This window comes from Strigops habroptila, chromosome 6 (assembly GCF_004027225.2).
Source record: "Strigops habroptila isolate Jane chromosome 6, bStrHab1.2.pri, whole genome shotgun sequence".
Taxonomy (NCBI): Eukaryota; Metazoa; Chordata; class Aves; order Psittaciformes; family Psittacidae; genus Strigops; species Strigops habroptila.
This window is the reverse complement of record NC_044282.2, coordinates 63,516,503-63,535,172: the sequence shown is the minus strand read 5'-3', so window position 1 is coordinate 63,535,172 and position 18,670 is coordinate 63,516,503. Positions and strand designations below refer to the sequence as shown.

The following is an 18,670-nucleotide window of genomic DNA, read 5'->3' as shown; positions in this document are numbered from 1 at the left end:
ACCCTCTCCCTCCCCTTCTCCTCCTCTTTTCTCTCTCCTCCTCCTCTCCCTCGGCCTGGTCCCTCGCCTGCCCGTGCCTGGAGCCGCTCCCTGCATACCGCCATGCTGCTCTCGGGCACTGTGTATGGGCAAGCCGCCGGCAGCGCGGCAGAGGGACGAAAACACCGCCGAGCAAATGCGCCCGCAAGCACCTGGTCAATGCCTTATTGGGAGAGCATCGAGCATGGCACCACATCGCGGTTACTGGCAGCCGGGAGTACCGCTGCTACCGCTTTCGCGGTGAAGAAACTATGTAAATACGTGACAAGGTTTAGAAAAAGTGTCTGGTTTTCGGTCGGAAATGACTGAATGAACAAAGGCCAAAGGGCCTGGAGATGAAGGGATTGGCAGCAGCCCTGCGGAGAAAGACTTGGTGTACTGGTGGATGAAAACCTGTACATGAGCTGGCAGCGTGCACCCGCTGCCCAGAAAGCCAACTGTATACGGGGCTGCATCAAGAGAAGTGTGTCCAGCAGGTCAAGGGAGGTGATTCTGCCCCTCTACTCTGCTTTTGTAAGACCCCACCAGGAGTATTATGTTCAGCTCTGGAGTATTCAGCACAGGAAATACATGGACCCGTTGAAGTGGATCCAGAGAAGGGCTACAAATCATTGATCAGTGGGCTGGAGCACCTCTCCTACAGACAGGCTGAGAATGCTGGGCTTGTTCACTGGCTCTCTGCCAAATCAAGCCAGATTCTTTCTATTACTTTCCCTCCTGGGAACTTAATCTTTACTCAGGATTTTCTGTACACATTTGTATTGTGTCTACATAATGTAATTAAGATGCATTTGCTATGCATCCATATGGATGGGCTGTAAGCACAGGAATAGCCTTGCATGTGAAATGAAATCTCCTTCCTTTAACTATCACACATTTGTTAGTACATAAAATATATTTAATTAAAACCAAAACATCAAACACTAGATTGATGAAATTTCACGCAGCAGAGATTTCACTTGCGTCCTGGCTGCAGCAGACACCTGTCTGCCCAAGGTGAACAAAACGCATTTTTGGAGACCAGAAAGTACTCTAGATGCTCTCAACAGGCACATCTAAAGAATCTGGAGCAAATGAAAGTGTTATCTGCTTCCTTCAGCTTCAAGAAGTCCTAGTGGCAGATGGCCAAACGCACAGTCAGTTGCTTACAAGACCTTCAACTTGTATGACCAAAAGTTACTGCAGGGAGAAAGACAGAAATATATCAGATGAAGCTGTTCACAGATAGAAGACTTCATGCATGGTTCCTTGCAAGTTTATGCTGTTCCTTTACTTTTAACTCCATTATAAGGGATTCCAAACCATCTCTTTCTGAAGGTCTCATTCATTTGGGTTGCTGCTTCTCTGGTATTTCATCCGCGTCTCCTGCATAAAGTTTCTGAAGGCTGGTTCTTCATGACTCTCCTCAGTAACTGGGGGGAAAAAATCCACAGTTCAGCACTATTTCAGCACTTGTTCTACTGTTACTGAAGAAAGCTAGAGTAAGGCTAGCTATAGCAACACATGAAGTCTATTTGATCTTCAACTTCATTACATGTCAAAAAAAATAAGTTATCCTAAAAACCAACGGAATAGGGAAAGAATGAGGATTAAGTCTGCGAGCTGTGTAAGAGAAAAATCACACACTGTAAGAACTTATAAGATTGCTTCAAGATCAGGAGTCACAGGAAAAGGGAAGAAAGCCAGGGGCAGAAATTGTAAAGCCAAAAAGATGATGAAACATATTGTGTGTTAATTAGATTCAGAGGTCACTGTGTGCTTCAAGCATAACAAGTTTGTCTGGTTTATGCATGTTATGCACCTATTAAAAATAATTATCTGTATCAAAAATTTACAACTGAACTTTCACAAACATTAGAAAGTGATATCACTGGACTAAGCATTGCAGCTGGGCTTCTGCTACAGATTCAGACACCTATATTTAGGTGACAATGTTTGCTTATTTTCTAGGCTCTCAATTCAGTCAATCCAGTTAATGAAATACAGAGAGTTATTTCCTGACTAGACAGGCAGTTTTTAGAGCAGATCAGATCCCTTACTCCCTTACCTTCATGGTCAATATCATCAGTATCACTCTCCCTCTCTTCTTCTTCTTCATCAAGAGTTCCTCGTGTTAGGATCAGCTCAGAGGGACCCATTGCAGAAGCATCATCAGACCCTTGAAGTGAACAGAAATAGCTATATACAAAACAGCAGGCTAACAAGTAAGTTCGTGCTTCAACAACTTCTATTTGTACATAAACACAGCAGTAAATGCCTCTTCAAAGGGACAGAAAGCTGCTTGTGGATTCCAAAGATACAGGACAGCCTGCATCAGCACCATACTCAACCTCATATAAGGCAACAGTTCAACCAACAGCAGTGTTTTCTCGTTTCTAATTTGACAGTTTCACCCACTTTATCTACACAGCAGGGTTTCTTCTCATGTGTGTGACTGACATAAAGAAGAGCTATGTCTGACCCCACACAAACTAAAGCCCCACTCTTCTTTCCTAATATGAAGCTGCTTTCACACTTTCGCTGTGAAGACAGAAAAGCACTATGTGACTTCTCAAGGCAGACTCTTCAGACAACTTTTGCAGTAAACTTGTATCTTCCTACTAACATACCTGCAAGTGTTTTGCCCTGCGCACATACGCTGCCCATGTCCTTCCGTAAGTGTTCCAGCTGCTCTTTCTTTTGTTCATTTTGAGCTTTCTCCTGTAGGTACAAAGTTACATATGGATTCTGAGTACTCTTAAAACATCAGTAGAAGAGTCATCTCACGCAAGAAGAGCAGTCTGTCCCCCAGCCAGAAAGCAGAAGTCAATAAGCAGATCTTACATTACAACTAAGGTTACACAGAACTTCTGGATAAACATGGAAAGTAACCTCCAGCATGATGGACTTCTATAACATTTTCAGCAGCATCAGTAAGCCAAATTCAAATGAAGTTGTGCCTGCAGAGAACTGTCCTTTGGACAGCCAGAGCTCAAGATGAGCAGAGCTAATGACTTTGGTAGTGCAATTCAGCCTTCATTATTAATTGTCTAACTCAAAACAGTACCTTTCACTGGTGCAAAGATATACTGTGATATTCTCAACAAATCACTTTGCCAAGTTATTTTTAAAAAAGTCTCTATCATTCTGAATGGAAGATATAAAAATCTTTCCCAATGATTTTCTCACAATTTGCCCAAATAATTAGCACTAAAACACTGAGCAACATCTGATTTAAAAAACATCTTTATTTTTGTGAAGATATGCTCCACCATATCTAGGAAACATAGATGGTGAGCTTCAGAACAGGAGTTTTTCCACAATGAGTATGATTAGTAAATGAAATGTTAGATCCTCCCAACAAAGAAGCAATTGTGAGCATAAAAGTGACCCCAAGATACACTGCCCAGGTATATAAAATCTAGAAATACCTACCAGTGTTTTTCTCAGGCGTTCATATTCTGGACGATATTCTCTGAAAATATAAATAGAGTGCATTCAGTGTGAACTAACACATGACTTATATTAAGTAAGGATTATCTTGTTTCTACCCCAAAAAAAGTTTTCTCTAGAAGTCTTCTCTTCATGTTTGAGAGACGTTTCAGAAAGACTAATGGTACTTTTTACCCACATTTGGATTCTGAAACCAATGGTTGCAAAATAAGTGAACATACTTCACCAAAATAGCAAACCTTTCTCATACCACCTTGTAAGAAATGAAACCACCTCAACTGAGATAGTAATTTTACTGCTGTATCTAATCAGTAGATTTATCACTCTAATCACAGACATGACTTTCTCTGCCAAGACTTGTGCTCCCTAAGACAGTTCAATGGGAGCTCATATAGCAAGACTGTTCACAGACCTCCAAACTATTGTACTACTATGGGACCTCTGAAATATTTCTCTAATGAAGGAAGGATAAAGTGGATGTGGATACTCTCTTCTTAGAATCACGGAATGATTTGGGTTGGAAGGGACCTTTAAAGGTCATCTGGTCTAACCTGCCTTGCGATGGGCAGGGACACCTTCCACTAGAGCAGGTTGCTCCAAGCCCCGTCCAACCTGGCCTTGAACACTGCCAGGGATGGGACACCCACAGCCTCTCTGGGCAACCTGTGCCAGGGCCTCACCACCCGCATTGCAAAAGATTTCTTTCTTATGTCCAATCTAACCCTACCCTCTTTCTGCTTAGAACAGTTGTCCCTTGTCCTGTCACTACAGGCCTTTGTAAAAAGTCTGTCTGTCTTGTACGCCCCCTTTATATGCTGAAAGATCACAATAAGGTCTCCCCAGAGCCTTCCCCTCTCCAGGCTGAACAACCCAACTCTCAGCCTTTCTTCACAGGAGAGGTGCTCCAGCCCTCTGACTGTTTTCATGGTCCTCCTCTGGACCAGTCTAACAGGTCCATACCTTTCTCATACCGTGAGCTGCCATGCTGGTCAGAGTGCACCAGGCAGGGTGTCGGAAGAGTGGAGTAGAGGGAAAATCACCTCCCTCAACCTCTGGCCACACATCTTTTGATGTGGCCCAGGATACAATCGTCTTTCTGGGCTGCAAGCGCACACTGGCAGCTTATACGAAACCCTTAACTAGGGTTTCATTATGTAGGCAGTGTATCCCCGAATAATTTTTAGGTTATGGAGTAAAACTCCTCAACACCTCAAAAGAGACATTTGGGGAGTGGGGGAAGAAGCACAAAGAACACCCTGCTCAGATACTTCCAGGCCCATCACACAAGAGCCATCAGACCATTAAAGATCCATCTCAACAAGCCTAGAGGAACACGGGGACACAGTTGCAGGCAAGGAACCCAAATTAAGGACTCGGGGGAATGGATACCCTATCCCAGCTCCTCCCAGTCAGGCCCATGGTCTCAGCATGAGAGCCATCACCATGCCTCATCAGGAGCTCTCTGGATCACCTTGTGAGGACAGAGAGGTGGCTGCCTATGGCTGTGAGACATATTATGGGATGCAGGGAAAGAGCACATTTGGGGAGTAACAAATGTGGGAAATTGAAGGATAAGGGAATAAAAGGGTCTTTTAATCTTCTCTGAAGAGTTAGCACAAAAATTCACAACCGAATAGTTCCTTTTGAACGCTGCTTTTCATGCTGACTCTTGCACTTAAGTTTGTTAGAAACTCTGAACTACACTGGCTGTGAAAAGTGTATAGCCCTCCAAATCAAAGAAGTAGGCTCATGAATCAGTAACTTCAGCAAGTCTTCATTGGGTCAGGGACGAAAGGTTATCACCTTACCTTTCATATTCATCTACAGCTTTAGACAGCTGAATAAAAAAATCATCCAGTCCCGTGCCAACCACAGAAGAAACACCAACCACCTATAAAAGAAAACCATACACCAGAACTGAAGAGAATTGAACCAAGTTTTTAAGTAACCGATGGATGATCAGAGCTGGAAAGATTAAGCATCTTAAAAAAAAGTAAGTACTACTGATAAGATGCCCCCCCAAAACCCACCTCACTAAAAAACCCCAGGGGAAACTAAAGATACCCATTTAATCATCAGAGTGGCATAAGAGTATGCAGTAACACTTCCACTTCTGTCTTTCCTACTTTTGCCCTCTTTCTCCACCTGACGTTAATGCTTGCTAGCTCAATTTTTTAGTTGGTTGGGTTTTTTGTTTTGTTATGGAGGGGTGTGGTTTGTTTTTTTTCCTTTCTTTCCCTCTATTTAATTCAAGAACCTGGGTTTTCTGGTCTGTTTTACTAATTTTACCATGGGGAGGGAAGCAACAGTTAAAATAAAAACCACAACTGACTCTGCACCCATCCTTATAGCTCCAATCTCAGTACCCCCCAAAAAACATAGTTAAGACAATATAATGCCTAAACATAATGAACAAGATAGGGCAATTCAAAAGAATGATCAAGTCTTTCTTCTGTTTACTTGATTATTTTTAATAATCCAAGTTCTCATTCTGAACCATATTATAAGTGCTTAGTATGAACGCTGCAATATCAGTGTACTAGAATTAAAGAGTAAAATAGATCACAAGAACTGGCTTTTTGTCTTTGAAATTCTGTCCAATACTTTGCATTTAGCTGAAGCAAATTTTAAGAGGTACCCAATCCAACGCCCAGAACAGTGAGAGGTGGAGAATTTAATCAGAATTATGCCAATACATTCAAATTGCACATCTGCTTTCTAATTTGAACTTGTCTGTCATTACAGTTCTGGACACTTGTTCTGCTTTTATTAAATCAATTATCCACAGAAACATGGTGGGATGGCTCCTATGACTGGAATGTCGGAATGGAAGGTTACAGGCTGTTTAGAAAAGACAGGCCAGGCAGACGGGGAGGGGGCGTTGCTATCTATGTCAGTGATAGGCTAGAGAGTATGGAACTCTGTCTGGGGATGGGTGATGAGGTAACAGAGTGTTTGTGGGTCAGGATCAAAGGGAAAACAGCAATGGGGGACATTACGGTGGGGATCTGTTACAGGCCGCCTGATCAAGAGGACTCTGTGGATGAAGCGCTCTACAGACAGATAGGAGCAGCCTCACGCTCGCAGGCCCTGGTCCTCATGGGGGACTTCAACCATCCTGACATCTGTTGGAGGGACGGTACGGCCCGGCACAAGCAATCCAGGAGGTTCCTTAATTGTGTGGAAGACAACTTCCTCTTTCAAGCAGTAGAGGAGCCGACGAGGAGAGGTGCCATGCTGGACCTTGTGCTCACCAACAGGGAGGGACTGGTCGGAAATGTAACGCTCCAGGGCAGCCTTGGCTCTAGTGATCATGAGATGGTTGAGTTCGAGATCCTCAGGACGGTGAGAAGAGCGTGCAGCAAGCTCACTGCCCTGGACTTCAAGAAAGCAGACTTTGGCCTCTTCAGGAACCTCCTTAGTAAGGTTTCATGGGATACAGTCCTAGAGGGCAGGGGGGCCCAAGACTGCTGGCTGATATTCAAGGATCACCTGCTACGTGCTCAAGAGTGTTGCATCCCGACTAGAAGAAAGTGCAGCAGGAGGGCCAGGAGACCTCCATGGATGGACAAGGAGCTGCTGAGGAAACTTAGAGGGAAAAAAGAAGCTTATAGAAGGTGGAAGCAAGGACAGGCGGCCTGGGAAGAATACAGGAGCATTGCCCGAGAAGCTAGGGACCAGGTTAGGAAAGCTAAGGCCCAGCTAGAATTAAGTTTGGCAAGGGATGTAAAAGATAACAGGAAAGGATTCTATAGATACGTAGCAAATAAAAGACAGGCTAGGGACAATGTAGGCCCTCTCCAGAAGCTATCAGGAGAACTGGCTACCATGGATTTGGAGAAGGCTGAGGTTCTTAATGACTTCTTTGCCTCAGTCTTCACCAGCAAATGCTCTGACCACACAACCCAAGTCTTGGAAAGCAAATGCAGGGACTGTGAGAACGAAGACCTTAGGCCCACTGTAGGAGAGGATCAGGTTCGAGACCATCTTAAGAACCTGAACGTGCACAAGTCCATGGGACCTGATGAAATCCATCCACGGGTCCTGAAGGAGCTGGCGAATGAAGTTGCTAAGCCACTGTCCATCATATTCGAAAAATCCTGGCAGTCAGGTGAAGTTCCCGATGACTGGAAGAAGGGTAATATAACCCCCATTTTCAAGAAGGGGAAGGTGGAAGACCCGGGGAACTACAGACCAGTCAGCCTCACCTCTGTGCCTGGCAAAATCTTGGAACAGTTTCTCCTGGAAAACATGCTAAGGCACATGAAAAACAATGAGGTGGTTGGTGACAGCCAACATGGCTTCACTAAGGGGAAATCCTGCCTGACCAATTTGGTGGCCTTCTATGATGGAGCCACGGAACTGATGGACAGCGGCAGAGCAGTTGATGTCATCTACCTGGACTTGTGCAAAGCATTCGACACTGTCCCACATGACATCCTTGTCTCTAAATTGGAGAGACATCAATTTGATAGATGGACCACTCGGTGGATAAAAAACTGGCTCGATGGCCGCACGCAAAGAGTTGTGGTAAATGGCTCGATGTCCAGTTGGAAACCTGTAACGAGTGGTGTCCCTCAGGGATCGGTGTTGGGACCGGTCCTGTTCAACATCTTTGTCGGTGACATGGACAGTGGGATTGAGTGCGCCCTCAGCAAGTTTGCTGATGACACCAAGCTGTGTGGTTCGGTTGATACGCTGGAGGGAAGGGATGCCATCCAGAGGGACCTTGACACGCTTGTGAGGTGGGCCGATGCCAACCTTATGAAGTTTAACCAAGCCAAGTGCAAGGTCCTACACCTGGGTCGGGGCAACCCCAGGCACTGCTACAGGCTGGGCAGAGAAGAGATTCAGAGCAGCCCTGCAGAAAAGGACTTGGGGGTGTTGGTTGACGAGAAGCTTAACATGAGCCGGCAGTGTGCACTTGCAGCCCAGAAAGCCAACCGTATCCTGGGCTGCATCAAAAGAAGCGTGACCAGCAGGTCGAAGGAGGTGATCCTGCCCCTCTACTCTGCTCTTGTGAGACCCCACTTGGAGTACTGCGTACAGTTCTGGTGTCCTCAACATAAAAAGGACATGGAGCTGTTGGAGCGAGTCCAGAGGAGGGCCACGAGGATGATAAGAGGGCTGGAGCACCTCCCATATGAAGACAGGCTGAGAAAGTTGGGGCTGTTCAGCCTGGAGAAGAGAAGGCTGCGTGGTGACCTCATAGCAGCCTTCCAGTATCTGAAGGGGGTCTACAAGGATGCTGGGGAGGGACTCTTCCTTAGGGACTGTAGTGGTAGGACAAGGGGTAATGGGTTCAAACTTAAACAGAGGAAGTTTAGATTAGATATAAGGAAGAAGTTCTTTACAGTGAGGGTGGTGAAGCACTGGAATGGGTTGCCCAGGGAGGTTGTGGATGCTCCATCCCTGGCGGTGTTCAAGGCCAGGTTGGACAGAGCCTTGAGCCACATGGTTTAGGGCAAGGTGTCCCTGCCCATGGCAGGGGGGTTGGAACTAGATGATCTTAAGGTCCTTTCCAACCCTTACGATTCTATGATTCTATGATTCTATCCAAAAATGCCTTTAATTAAGACTTTTATCTGCCAGTACTTGGGGACCTTTGTCCTGGTTTCATTGTGGTACTTGGTTGCCGGCTGAGCTTAAACCACGACACCCTTAACAATCTTACATCCTCTAATGAAAATTCTCCCTCTTTTTCATAAGCAAGACAGTCTGAACTACTCACTTTTAAATGGAAGACTTTTGTTCCAAACACAGCCTTGCATCTTATCAGTAGTACAGTAAATATGCAGACAATCAAGCATTGCAAAGGATTTTTAAGCATTAGTCTAGGCACTGTGCCAATATAAATATTTATACTTTCATTGCACTTAAGTACAAGCTGCCTTCTGCCCTATAATCCTCTGCATATGTCCTGCTCTCCAGTCTACTATTCTAATAGACTTGACACGCAGACAAAAAGCTGATCAGCAAATAAGGACTAAGAAGTACTTTAGTCCTATACGGCACCACTACAATCTGTTTTGAAATATTGTATATTGTTCCATATAGGGCACTTATAATAGTTTTGTTTTGGCTAAATTATCATTATCTGTATGAATGGAATAACTTATTTTCATTGCCTTTCTTGTAATAGCCATGAAGCCAACTGCTTGCTTTTTCTTAAGTAAAAGCTGATGAAAAACACAATTAACTGAACCCTTCTAGCATAGACTACGGAATCATCAACACCCTCTCCTGTATAGTGTTTTCAGAGAAACTGAATGGATTTGTCTTCTCAAAACCTGGTAAGTGGGTAAAAAAAAGAACACTTTTTCTTGAGTCAACAGATATGCAAATTTTATTTATTTCTGAGATTCTTTCCCTTCTTCCTACATAGTAAATTGCCAACTGTACTTGACACTTTCAGAACAAGGAAAATTGTCTCAGATGGAAGACACTGGAACACAGAACATTACCTCTTACCAGCCTATCTTAGCTTTCTTTAGATAATTGATCACAATTCAGTACTAAATGATTCAGGTTGTCACTCAGTGGGACAAGCAACTAAAGTTACTTTATGTTCAGATCAGCAAGTCCTTGCCCCTAAAAGGATCATTAACAGATTCCAGCTCAAAAGGGCGGTGCAAAGCTGTTTTAGAGAAGGACGGAATGGCTGAGGTTATAAAATACCTCTGGCAATCATCTAGTCCAACCTCTCCTGCTCAGAAAGCAAGATTAACTAGGACAGGTTGCACAAGATCTTGTCTGAGCATGTTTTGAGTATCTCCAAGGATGGAGACTCTGCAATTTCTCTGGATCTTCTGTTCCAGTGCCCAATCAGTAAAATTACAGTAATTCTTTTCTCCTCTTCTGTTTAAACAGTTTCCTGTCTTTCACTTCATGTCTATTGCTTCTTGTTTTCGCTGGGCACCACTGAAAAGAGCCTGCCTCTCTCTTCCTTACATTCTCCCATCAGGTATTTATACACATCAGTGACATCCTTGAGCTTTCTATTCTCCAGGCTTTTAGAAGAGGTAGTGAAAAAAAGGAAGATTCTTACCTTCAGTGAACTGTAAAATTCATCCAACACTAAACTCATAGAACGAGTCAGGTTACTGACATAGGATGTCTCTTGATTCAGGGCATCCTGAAATGTCTCAAAGTCCTGCATCCATTCCACTGCAAAACTGTGGTCAATTATGTCAGTCTAGAAGTAGAAGAGAAAATATTCAGAAGTAATAATGATGAATTCTTAGTCTTAGGTTGTTAAGTGGACAAATAAAATTTCCATTTTAAACTTACTTTCAAAGTACTGATCTTTGAAAATACTCAGCCCTGGTCTGAAGTTTTTCAAGTTTTGTTTATATCAAACCAACTGAGAAGATAAACAACCGCTATCCTAGTTTTAAGAAGGCGTGTTTAAGGAAACAATTGTAAGTCTAAAGGCTTTATGATTTACTGGAAAGGGGCAACCAAATATTTCATGCTGTACAAGAAAGTTTAAATTGTAAATATTAGAAATAGCGTGATTGAGGCCAGGCAATAACAGTTCTCAGTGAAGATCCCATGCTTTCTTGATTAGCTTGGGGGTTGGGAGGGAGAGGGAGCCATTTCCACACTGGGTAACAGCCTACAAGATCTTTATAAAAACTGAGCCATGCTCTCACCTGAAGAAGTTATAATCTAAACTCAGTACAAGACGATGGACACAAACAGGTGAGATAGTTCCATAATTTTGCATAGATTAGTATTCAGTCTACTGACAGATTTTTAGTGTCACTGATCAGGACCAAACACCTTTGTTTAAGTTTTGCCTGCTACAATACATGGGACTCCTTCCTCGAAACAGGCAGGTGTTACACATTTCTCACTGTAAGTCTGCTGCTGAATAATTAATCATTAAGACAATTGTTATGAGAAAGTGGGGGGCTGGAAGAGCGGATTCAGTAATGAACTTACCCTTATGTTACAAAGTTAAGTTTCCTTATCGCCCCGGGTTAAGGTGCAAAACATTTTTCAAATTGTTAGTATCATCTCAAACTTGAATGTTTGGATATAACTGCCCACTCCTGATTCTTCTTGTGCATTTACATACGAAAGATCCTTTTAGATTTGGTTTTCAGCCTGCAGCTCCCTCCCAGCCTCTCTTTTCTAGAAAATCTATTATTGTAGTAAAACAAAGACACTACAGCAAAGCAAGCTAAACAGAACAATGTTCCAATAGGACACAGAAACCAAAGCTTTAACTTACTTTGTTCATGACAACAATGAAAGGCAGCTTCGTCTTGTACAGGATACTGCAGGACACACACACACACAGAAAAAAATTAATTTAAATCTCACTAGAACAGCAAACAAGCATAAGGCAGCCCAGACTTGTACAAAACTGAATACATTTGACTTCAAAAGATAATTATTTTCCTACAATTCAATTAGAATGTAGTTTTTACCCAGATCCTGCTTATCATAGTTGAGCAAAGTATGCTCCCCAGATGTAAGCACATATCTGTAAGATATAAAATTTCTCACACACCAAGTTGATTTTGATTACTATTTTCTATGACTGTCAGATCTGGTTTTAACCCTCTTTGCATTTTCTAATTATTTTAACTCAAATTTTAGGTTCCAAGATACTATTTGTGAACCAAGCAATGAATTCAAATAACTCAAAACATCTATAAAGCAAAGCTACATTGAAACACGAGCTTAAATATTCATTTCACTGTATATATTCTAGCATCTTTTGCTCAACACTGTCGGAAATTGCAGCATATAACAAGACACCTTACGCATACTTCTATTAGTGATACAGCTTTTGACCTTGACAAGGATTGATAGGTTTTTTGAAAACCTTTTGCCAACATTTATGATGAATTATGACAGCTCTAGATATGTTGATCTTTACGTAAGTATTTAGTCCCTGGTTCAACATGAAGCCAGGTTTGTTGTTCGGCCGGGGGAAGAAAAGGCTTCAAGGAGACCTTATTGCAGCCTTTTAGTATATAAAGGGGCTTATAAGAAAGATGCAGACACAGACCAGAGCAAGGGACAATGGTTTTAAACTGAAAGAGGGTAGGGTTAGATTGGACATAAGGAAGACATGTTTTACAATGAGGGTGGTGAGACACTGGAGCGGGTTATCCAGAGAAGCTGTGGATGCCCCATCGCTAGAAGTGTTCAAGGTCAAGTTGGACAGGGTTTTGAGCAACCTGATCTAGTGAAAGATGTCCCTACCTGTTGCAAAGAGTGTGGACTAGGTGGTCTTTAATGGTCCCTTCCAATCCAAACCATTCTGTGATTCCCCTCCAAAGTAAGTTCCAAAGAGACACAGCAATCAGAGCACACACACTGCATTTCCAGCTTTTCTTACCTGCAGGCATACAGCATGTTGGACATAAAGGTAACAGGGTTAGTACTGCGAGAGGTGTCCATCACATAAACAACAACTGAAGGAAAAGATGAAGCCTGGAAACACAAAGTAAAAGAGATTTTAATTAGAAGTACATGCTGTTCAACAGCCACTTCTTTTAGACAGACTCTACATGACTGCCAAGTTATTTAGAAAGCACTTACCAAGGCCTCAGTTATGATGGTTCCTGATGCTGACCAAGTGAATACCTCAATTTGCCCTGGTGTGTCAATAAGAACATACCTGGTAAGAAGTCATCCCCCCCAAAAGGGAAAATTAGTTAAGCGATAGGTCCCATTCTGACTAGATTAACGCAAGAACGTAACAGCAAATAACATGATTATTCTGTTACAGATCAGAGAAGCTTCTCCCAAACAGTGACAAGACTTACGGGCATGCTTGAAAATTTCCTGTGTGAATTTTGTAACTAAGCAGCACATACTACCTTCAGATTCTATTAATATTAAAGGCATCAATTTGACAAGACACTTAGTACTGCAAACTCTTCAGAAGAAGAATTATTGCCTGTTTGAACACTGCATGAGAAAAAAATTACAGTCAAATGGAAGACAAGAAAAGCAGAACTGGAATCAGCAGACATTTCTTCAACATATCTGAAGAAAGTCTAATTTATCTGGTCTAATTCTATGCCCTTTTCCACATAAAATTCATGCCAAGGCTGAAAAACAACTAGAAAACACGCAGAGCACATTTTCAGGGTTCGACATGTTTTTCCTACACCGATCCCAGAAAAGTTGAACTTGGTAGAATGTACTCACTTGGATGCATTTTGTCTTTTTTCAATAAACTTCATCACCTGATTGAAAAAGAAGTATACTTTGTATTCAGGCTCACAGCAGGAAACTTTCCTAATAATTTCCTAACAGAAACTACATTAACTTGCGCAGCTGCATGCATGTATCACAAGAAGATCAAAGTCTTTTAAAGCTTTTCAGTGTGTGAAAATGTCCTACTAAGGAAGGGTGGAAAATGCTCTAAGACTGCATAGGTCAAAGACAATCCTGATTTTGTCTGTGTTTTAGTACCTGGCTAAATAAGTGGTGTAACAAATGCAGTTGTTCCCTACCTTTTTACTAAGAGATAGTGCACTGCCTCAGTAACATACCTAAGTTCCCACCTCAGTGCTGATTTAGTATTATGTTTTAAGAGAGCAATTATCAAACAACGCGAGGAAAACTTAACCTGTTTCTAGAACTGAGCTTCCCTCATTCACAACCAGAGCATCCATATGAAAAAATATAGTGCAACAGAACAGGTATGTACGAAGACTAAAGAATGTTCTGTACACATGGCTTCTAAATTTTACTTTTAAAGAAGCTGAAAAACTGAAATATCTCAAATGAAAGCTAATGCAGTTTTGCTGCACTGTAAAATACAACGTTCCGTATGGAGAATATCCTAACTCCAAATACTCTCAGGCTCCAAATACACAAAACACCCACAGAGTCTCCCAGCACAGTATCTGTAGCACAGTATCACAAACGAACAACCTCGTACCTGATCAAATCTTGTAGCAAAAAGATTGAGAGAGGTCACTATTCCACCATTTGGGCCTAGCCCATATCTGGACACTTCATTTAGGAAAGCAGACACAGTAAAGCAAATAATTCATCTACATACCAAACTGAAACTTTTACATGGATGCTTTGCTGGTAACTCTAAATCACACAACAGCCAAAAATCAAGAATCGTATCCCCCACCATCTTTACCCCATCTAAAATATTAAACGTAGGAGTCACACTAGCAAATTAAATCCAAACACTGTATGTTATCTTCATCTGCACAACCTATTACTTAGGAAACAGAAGACCTCCATACCCCCGTGAAGTGCAGTCACTTTATTGTAATGTTACTGTCAAACTACTGTGCAGCAAGAGCCAACAGTCCAATGTCTTTGAGATTTAGAAAGACAATAATACCTTGATTATGGTCAAACAATGTGGAAAATTGTTATATGTTGTATATGGTTAACAATGTGTTGTTAAAACATGGGGAAAAGGCTGCTGGCTTCCACAAAGAAAGATACAAGCTCTTCAAAAGAAGAACGGGAAATAGGAGCATCAAATCTTGTGGAACATATGTTTCTAACCTCACATGGAAGAAATACATGGTCAAAAACTACTGCTCTTTACACAACGCTTCCTGTATTACTGCAATCCACACCACCTCCTGCATCCTTCATCATAGTGTGCAGAGGTGACAGACTATATTCACAAAATCTGAGATTTCAAATATCACTATTTAGACAAAAAAGGATACTGTTTCATGACTTCTTTGTACTTCACAGTATCCCTGATATCTAGAAGAGAAAGACATATAAACAGTGTTAGGACATTACTTTTAAAATATCTTTCTTCATCAATTTGCTGATAGATGAAAGCCCTTCTTCTTCTAGCAAGTCTCCTTTTGTCTCAGTAACAGATCTAGCACCATCAGGAAAAATCTCCCAAGTAGAATATATAAAAATCTCACAGATTAGCTATGTTTTCATCAGACACATTAAACCCAATGTAATTCGTGTGAAATGCCACCAATTTAGGTATTTAGCTGTAACCGCTTCAGTTGAATTTTATTCTCAGCTGATCAACATCAGTTAACAAAATGCATGTATTTAACTGTATTATTAGACATCCAGCACTGAACAGATACTCTAATTATTCAACTGACATCAACAAAACACCTTTGGTGTCCACATGGCCTTTCTTATCCTCTGGAGAGAGCAGCTGACAAACTTTATAAAGTTTAAGAGACATGACTCTCAAAAACCTAATTATTATTATGCGCTTTGGAACAGCTAAACATAAGGTCTGTTCTATTATTGCAGAGTTTTCTCTAAAATCCATGTCTTTTAAAGTGCTTTCAAGAAGTTACTTGGCATCATACAATCCTAGAATTGTTTGGGTTCGAAAGGACCTTATGCTCATCTAGTTCCAACCCCCTTGACACTAGACCAGGTTGCTCAAAGCTCCGTCCAACCTGGCCTTAAACACTTCCAGGGATGTAGCATCACAACTTCCTTGGGCAGCCTGTTCCAATGCCTCTAACACCGTTCTGGATGTAGGGAACCAGGTTAAATCTAGTACTATGTTCATTGCTGGGAAAAAACCCACAAGAACCCAAACACATCAAATCACACCAGATGACATAAAAAAAATTGTACATATGCAATGGAAGAACGTCTTTGGTCCTAAATTAAAGGTTGATAGAAGAAAGGAATTAAATTGAAATAATAATTAGAAAAAAAGATAATATTTAAGTCCTTCTTGTGTTAGGACTTACAATCTCTTAGCAACAATATAAGCAACTCTGCTGCCCCATCCCTGGCAGCATTCAAGGCCAGGTTGGATGGGCTTTGAGCAACCTGCTGTAGTCGAAGGTGTCCCTGCCCGTGGCAGGGGGTTGGAACTGGATGAGCTTTAAGGTCCCTTCAAACCAAACTATTCTGTGACTCTAACGAAATATCTCACACGCCCCGCCGCCCCAAGACACACATGAAAAGCAGTACACCAAAGCTAGTTTTAATTGTGCATGGCAAAACCACGGGCTAGGGCTGGCCGGACTCACCGATGTTGGCGGGGAAGGGCAGGTCGTGCACGGCGGGGTCCAGGTTGATCACGTAGGGAGGGCAGCGCTGCCCATGCAGGTGCGCCGCGAGTCGCTGAGGGGACACAAGGAGGCGTCAGGCCCCGGTGGTGAACCCAGCAGCTCCCCACAGCCGCCCGGCCGCCGCTCACCTGCACGAAGGTGGTTTTCCCGGAGCCGGCCATGCCCAGGACCAGCACACACACCGGGGCCGCCGGGGCCTCCCCTCCACCCGCCGCCGCCATCTTCCCAGCACCCTCTTCTCCTTCCGGGGCGCGGGGAGGCCGGCGGCGGGGCGGCCGCGCCGCTGCCCGCCATGACGCGCGCGGAGCCCGGCTGTGGCCGTACTGCCGCGGGCCGGGTACGCGCCGCGGGCTCCCCGCACCCCCCGCGGGGCTCCCGCGCCACCGCCCGCAGCGCTCAGGGCCGCGGCCACCGTCAGGAGGCGGCCGGAAGCCAGTGGGCGGGACCCCGCGGCCGTGCGCGGGCGGGCGGGGCGCCTGCTGACGTGGCGGCGGCGGCACCATGCGGGGCAGTGGCGGCTCGGTGAGTGCCCGCGGTCCTCCAGCTACCGGCGCTGCCGGACTGGACCGGACCGCGGCGGGGCGCGGCGTGGCCAAGCGGTTGGCCCGGGGGTGAGGGAGGGACGCGGGACGCCACGCACGGGGCAGGAAGCCGCCGCGGGATGGGCTCCGCCGTCGGGATGGCGGGAGCGGGCCGGCGCCACCGGAACACCCGCGGGTGGATTCGTGCTTCCCCCCCCCCCGCCGGGTCTTGCTGGGCTCACGGCTGGAAGGAGAGGGCACCCGGCCCGGTGCTGGTCTGGGCATGCGGTGCGGCCTTGGCTCGGTGACCGACCCCCGGCTGTTTGCCGCCCTCCGCCGCTGGGGCCGGTCCCCGGGCGGCGAGCGGGACCCTCTGGGCTGCCTGGAGAGGGGCCAGCGGTGGCCGGGTTTCTATTCGGAGGCCTGGTCTCCCACCGAGACTGGGGAGCGGCGGGACGGCCCGCTGGAGAGGCGGTCCCGGCTCTGCTCGGGTGAGGGCCGGGGAGGGACCCGGAGCAGGCGCTGCCAGCACCGGCCGTGCGCTTTGTCCGAAAGGCTTTTACTGCCGGAGAGGGTTGTCCGCGGAGTATGCAGCAGAAATGGAAATGTGGGGCTGGAACGGGGAGTTCCCCGAAGGGTGCTGAGCCATCACGCCGGCCTGTCCCCCCGCTGTTTTCCCTCGGGGGTGGGGACACTCGTGGCGGTGCGGGACACTTGGTGCTTCCACGGACACCTCTGTGGCTGTAGGACCGACTCACTGGCAGTTACTGCATCAGTCTCCTGACCTCAGTGAGAGTTCCTGTACTCTGTTTAAACACCACCTTTCCACATGCGTTGTTGTGGAGCAGCCTGTCTCCAGCAGCAGGACATATTCCAGGTCGCAGAAGTGTCCCACAGTCCATAGGGAGGCTGAAATAGCCCCTTGGAAACGAAGCTTCTTCATCTTTTCAGGCTCTAGACTGCAGTTCCTCTTTTTCTGAACTGTGCAAGGAAGTTGGCTGTTTTGTGTTCCAGATGTCCAGCCCTCGGGTGTTCCTGCATACGTTAGGTCTCTGGTTTTAAGTGGCAAGTACACCGTATAAATAAAAAAGTATTCAAAACTGAAACACCAGTTTCTCTAGAAGTTTCCTTCACAAATTCTGCTATCAACTTTTCAGAAAGGAAGGCTAAACAGATCATTTGCACTCTCCTTTGTTTTATTGCAGATCCATAACTGTGGCCTAAATTTTTCATGCTAATCTTTACTTTTATGCAAAACTTGTTAGTTATTAAAAAAAAAAAAAAAAAAAAATCTTAAAACATGTGCCATGTTTGTCAATCATCGAGGTTCTTCTAACGGTAGCTTAGGCTGGCTCATTGCAGCTGACCGCATCTGCTTTCTTGTTCATTTTTATTGTTACAACTTCACAGGCCTAACTTTTTTCTAGCTGCTCCTCAATGATGTTTCTCCACATTTCTGATATAGGGGTTTCCCAAACACTGCTGTGTGTAAAGCACTACTACATGTGTGTAAACCATATCAAAGTTACACAAACATTCAATTGACATTTTCTTCCAAAGAAGACAAGATATGATTGTGAAGTCATTGATCCAGCAGTTGGGAATTTCTCTTCTGCTGTTTCCCTAACCTTTCCCAAGGAGAGTCTGACACAC

The 18,670-nt window shown here is 44.3% G+C and overlaps 2 protein-coding genes across 7 annotated transcripts in view; one reads left to right on the top strand and one right to left on the bottom strand.

The window, feature by feature from the left end:
- Positions 1-915: 915 nt before the first annotated feature.
- GPN1 (GPN-loop GTPase 1) lies at positions 916-16,933 on the bottom strand. 4 transcript variants are annotated; one of them, XM_030490757.1, is made up of 15 exons: positions 16,625-16,746; positions 16,455-16,548; positions 15,150-15,189; positions 14,387-14,453; positions 13,648-13,685; positions 13,033-13,111; positions 12,830-12,924; positions 11,711-11,756; positions 10,520-10,666; positions 5,280-5,362; positions 3,454-3,493; positions 2,649-2,739; positions 2,087-2,197; positions 1,313-1,451; positions 916-1,218 (listed from the first exon to the last, which is right to left on the bottom strand). In XM_030490757.1, exons 1-14 carry the CDS (start codon positions 16,715-16,717, stop codon positions 1,360-1,362), a joined length of 1,116 nt encoding a protein of 371 aa, XP_030346617.1. In that variant the 5' UTR covers positions 16,718-16,746; the 3' UTR covers positions 916-1,218; positions 1,313-1,359. The 4 variants fall into 4 exon arrangements, with proteins under 4 accessions (XP_030346617.1, XP_030346618.1, XP_030346620.1 ...); XM_030490758.1 differs by having other exon boundaries at positions 916-1,451; positions 14,387-14,460; positions 16,625-16,933; XM_030490760.1 differs by having other exon boundaries at positions 916-1,451; positions 16,625-16,752.
- ZNF512 (zinc finger protein 512) overlaps positions 16,765-18,670 on the top strand; it is a 21,954-nt gene continuing 20,048 nt past the window's right edge. For all 3 annotated transcript variants that reach the window (XM_030490748.1, XM_030490747.1, XM_030490746.1), the window contains exon 1: positions 16,765-17,018. In XM_030490748.1, the coding sequence (XP_030346608.1) occupies positions 16,998-17,018 (21 nt within the window). In that variant the 5' untranslated portion in view covers positions 16,765-16,997. The remainder of the gene's footprint in view (positions 17,019-18,670) is intronic.

What these genes read in the sequence shown, in the direction of transcription:
- GPN1 (XM_030490760.1), bottom strand. Translation starts at nt 16,717, where the DNA reads ATGGCGGCGGCGGGTGGAGGGGAGGCCCCGGCGGCCCCGGTGTGTGTG. An exon ending in AACGCCTGAGAAAAACACTG is followed by an intron (nt 2,740 to 3,453) that starts GTAGGTATTTCT and finishes TTGTACCTACAG; the next exon opens with GAGAAAGCTCAAAATGAACA. An exon ending in TGATGATATTGACCATGAAG is followed by an intron (nt 1,452 to 2,086) that starts GTAAGGGAGTAA and finishes TTTTCCCCCCAG; the next exon opens with TTACTGAGGAGAGTCATGAA.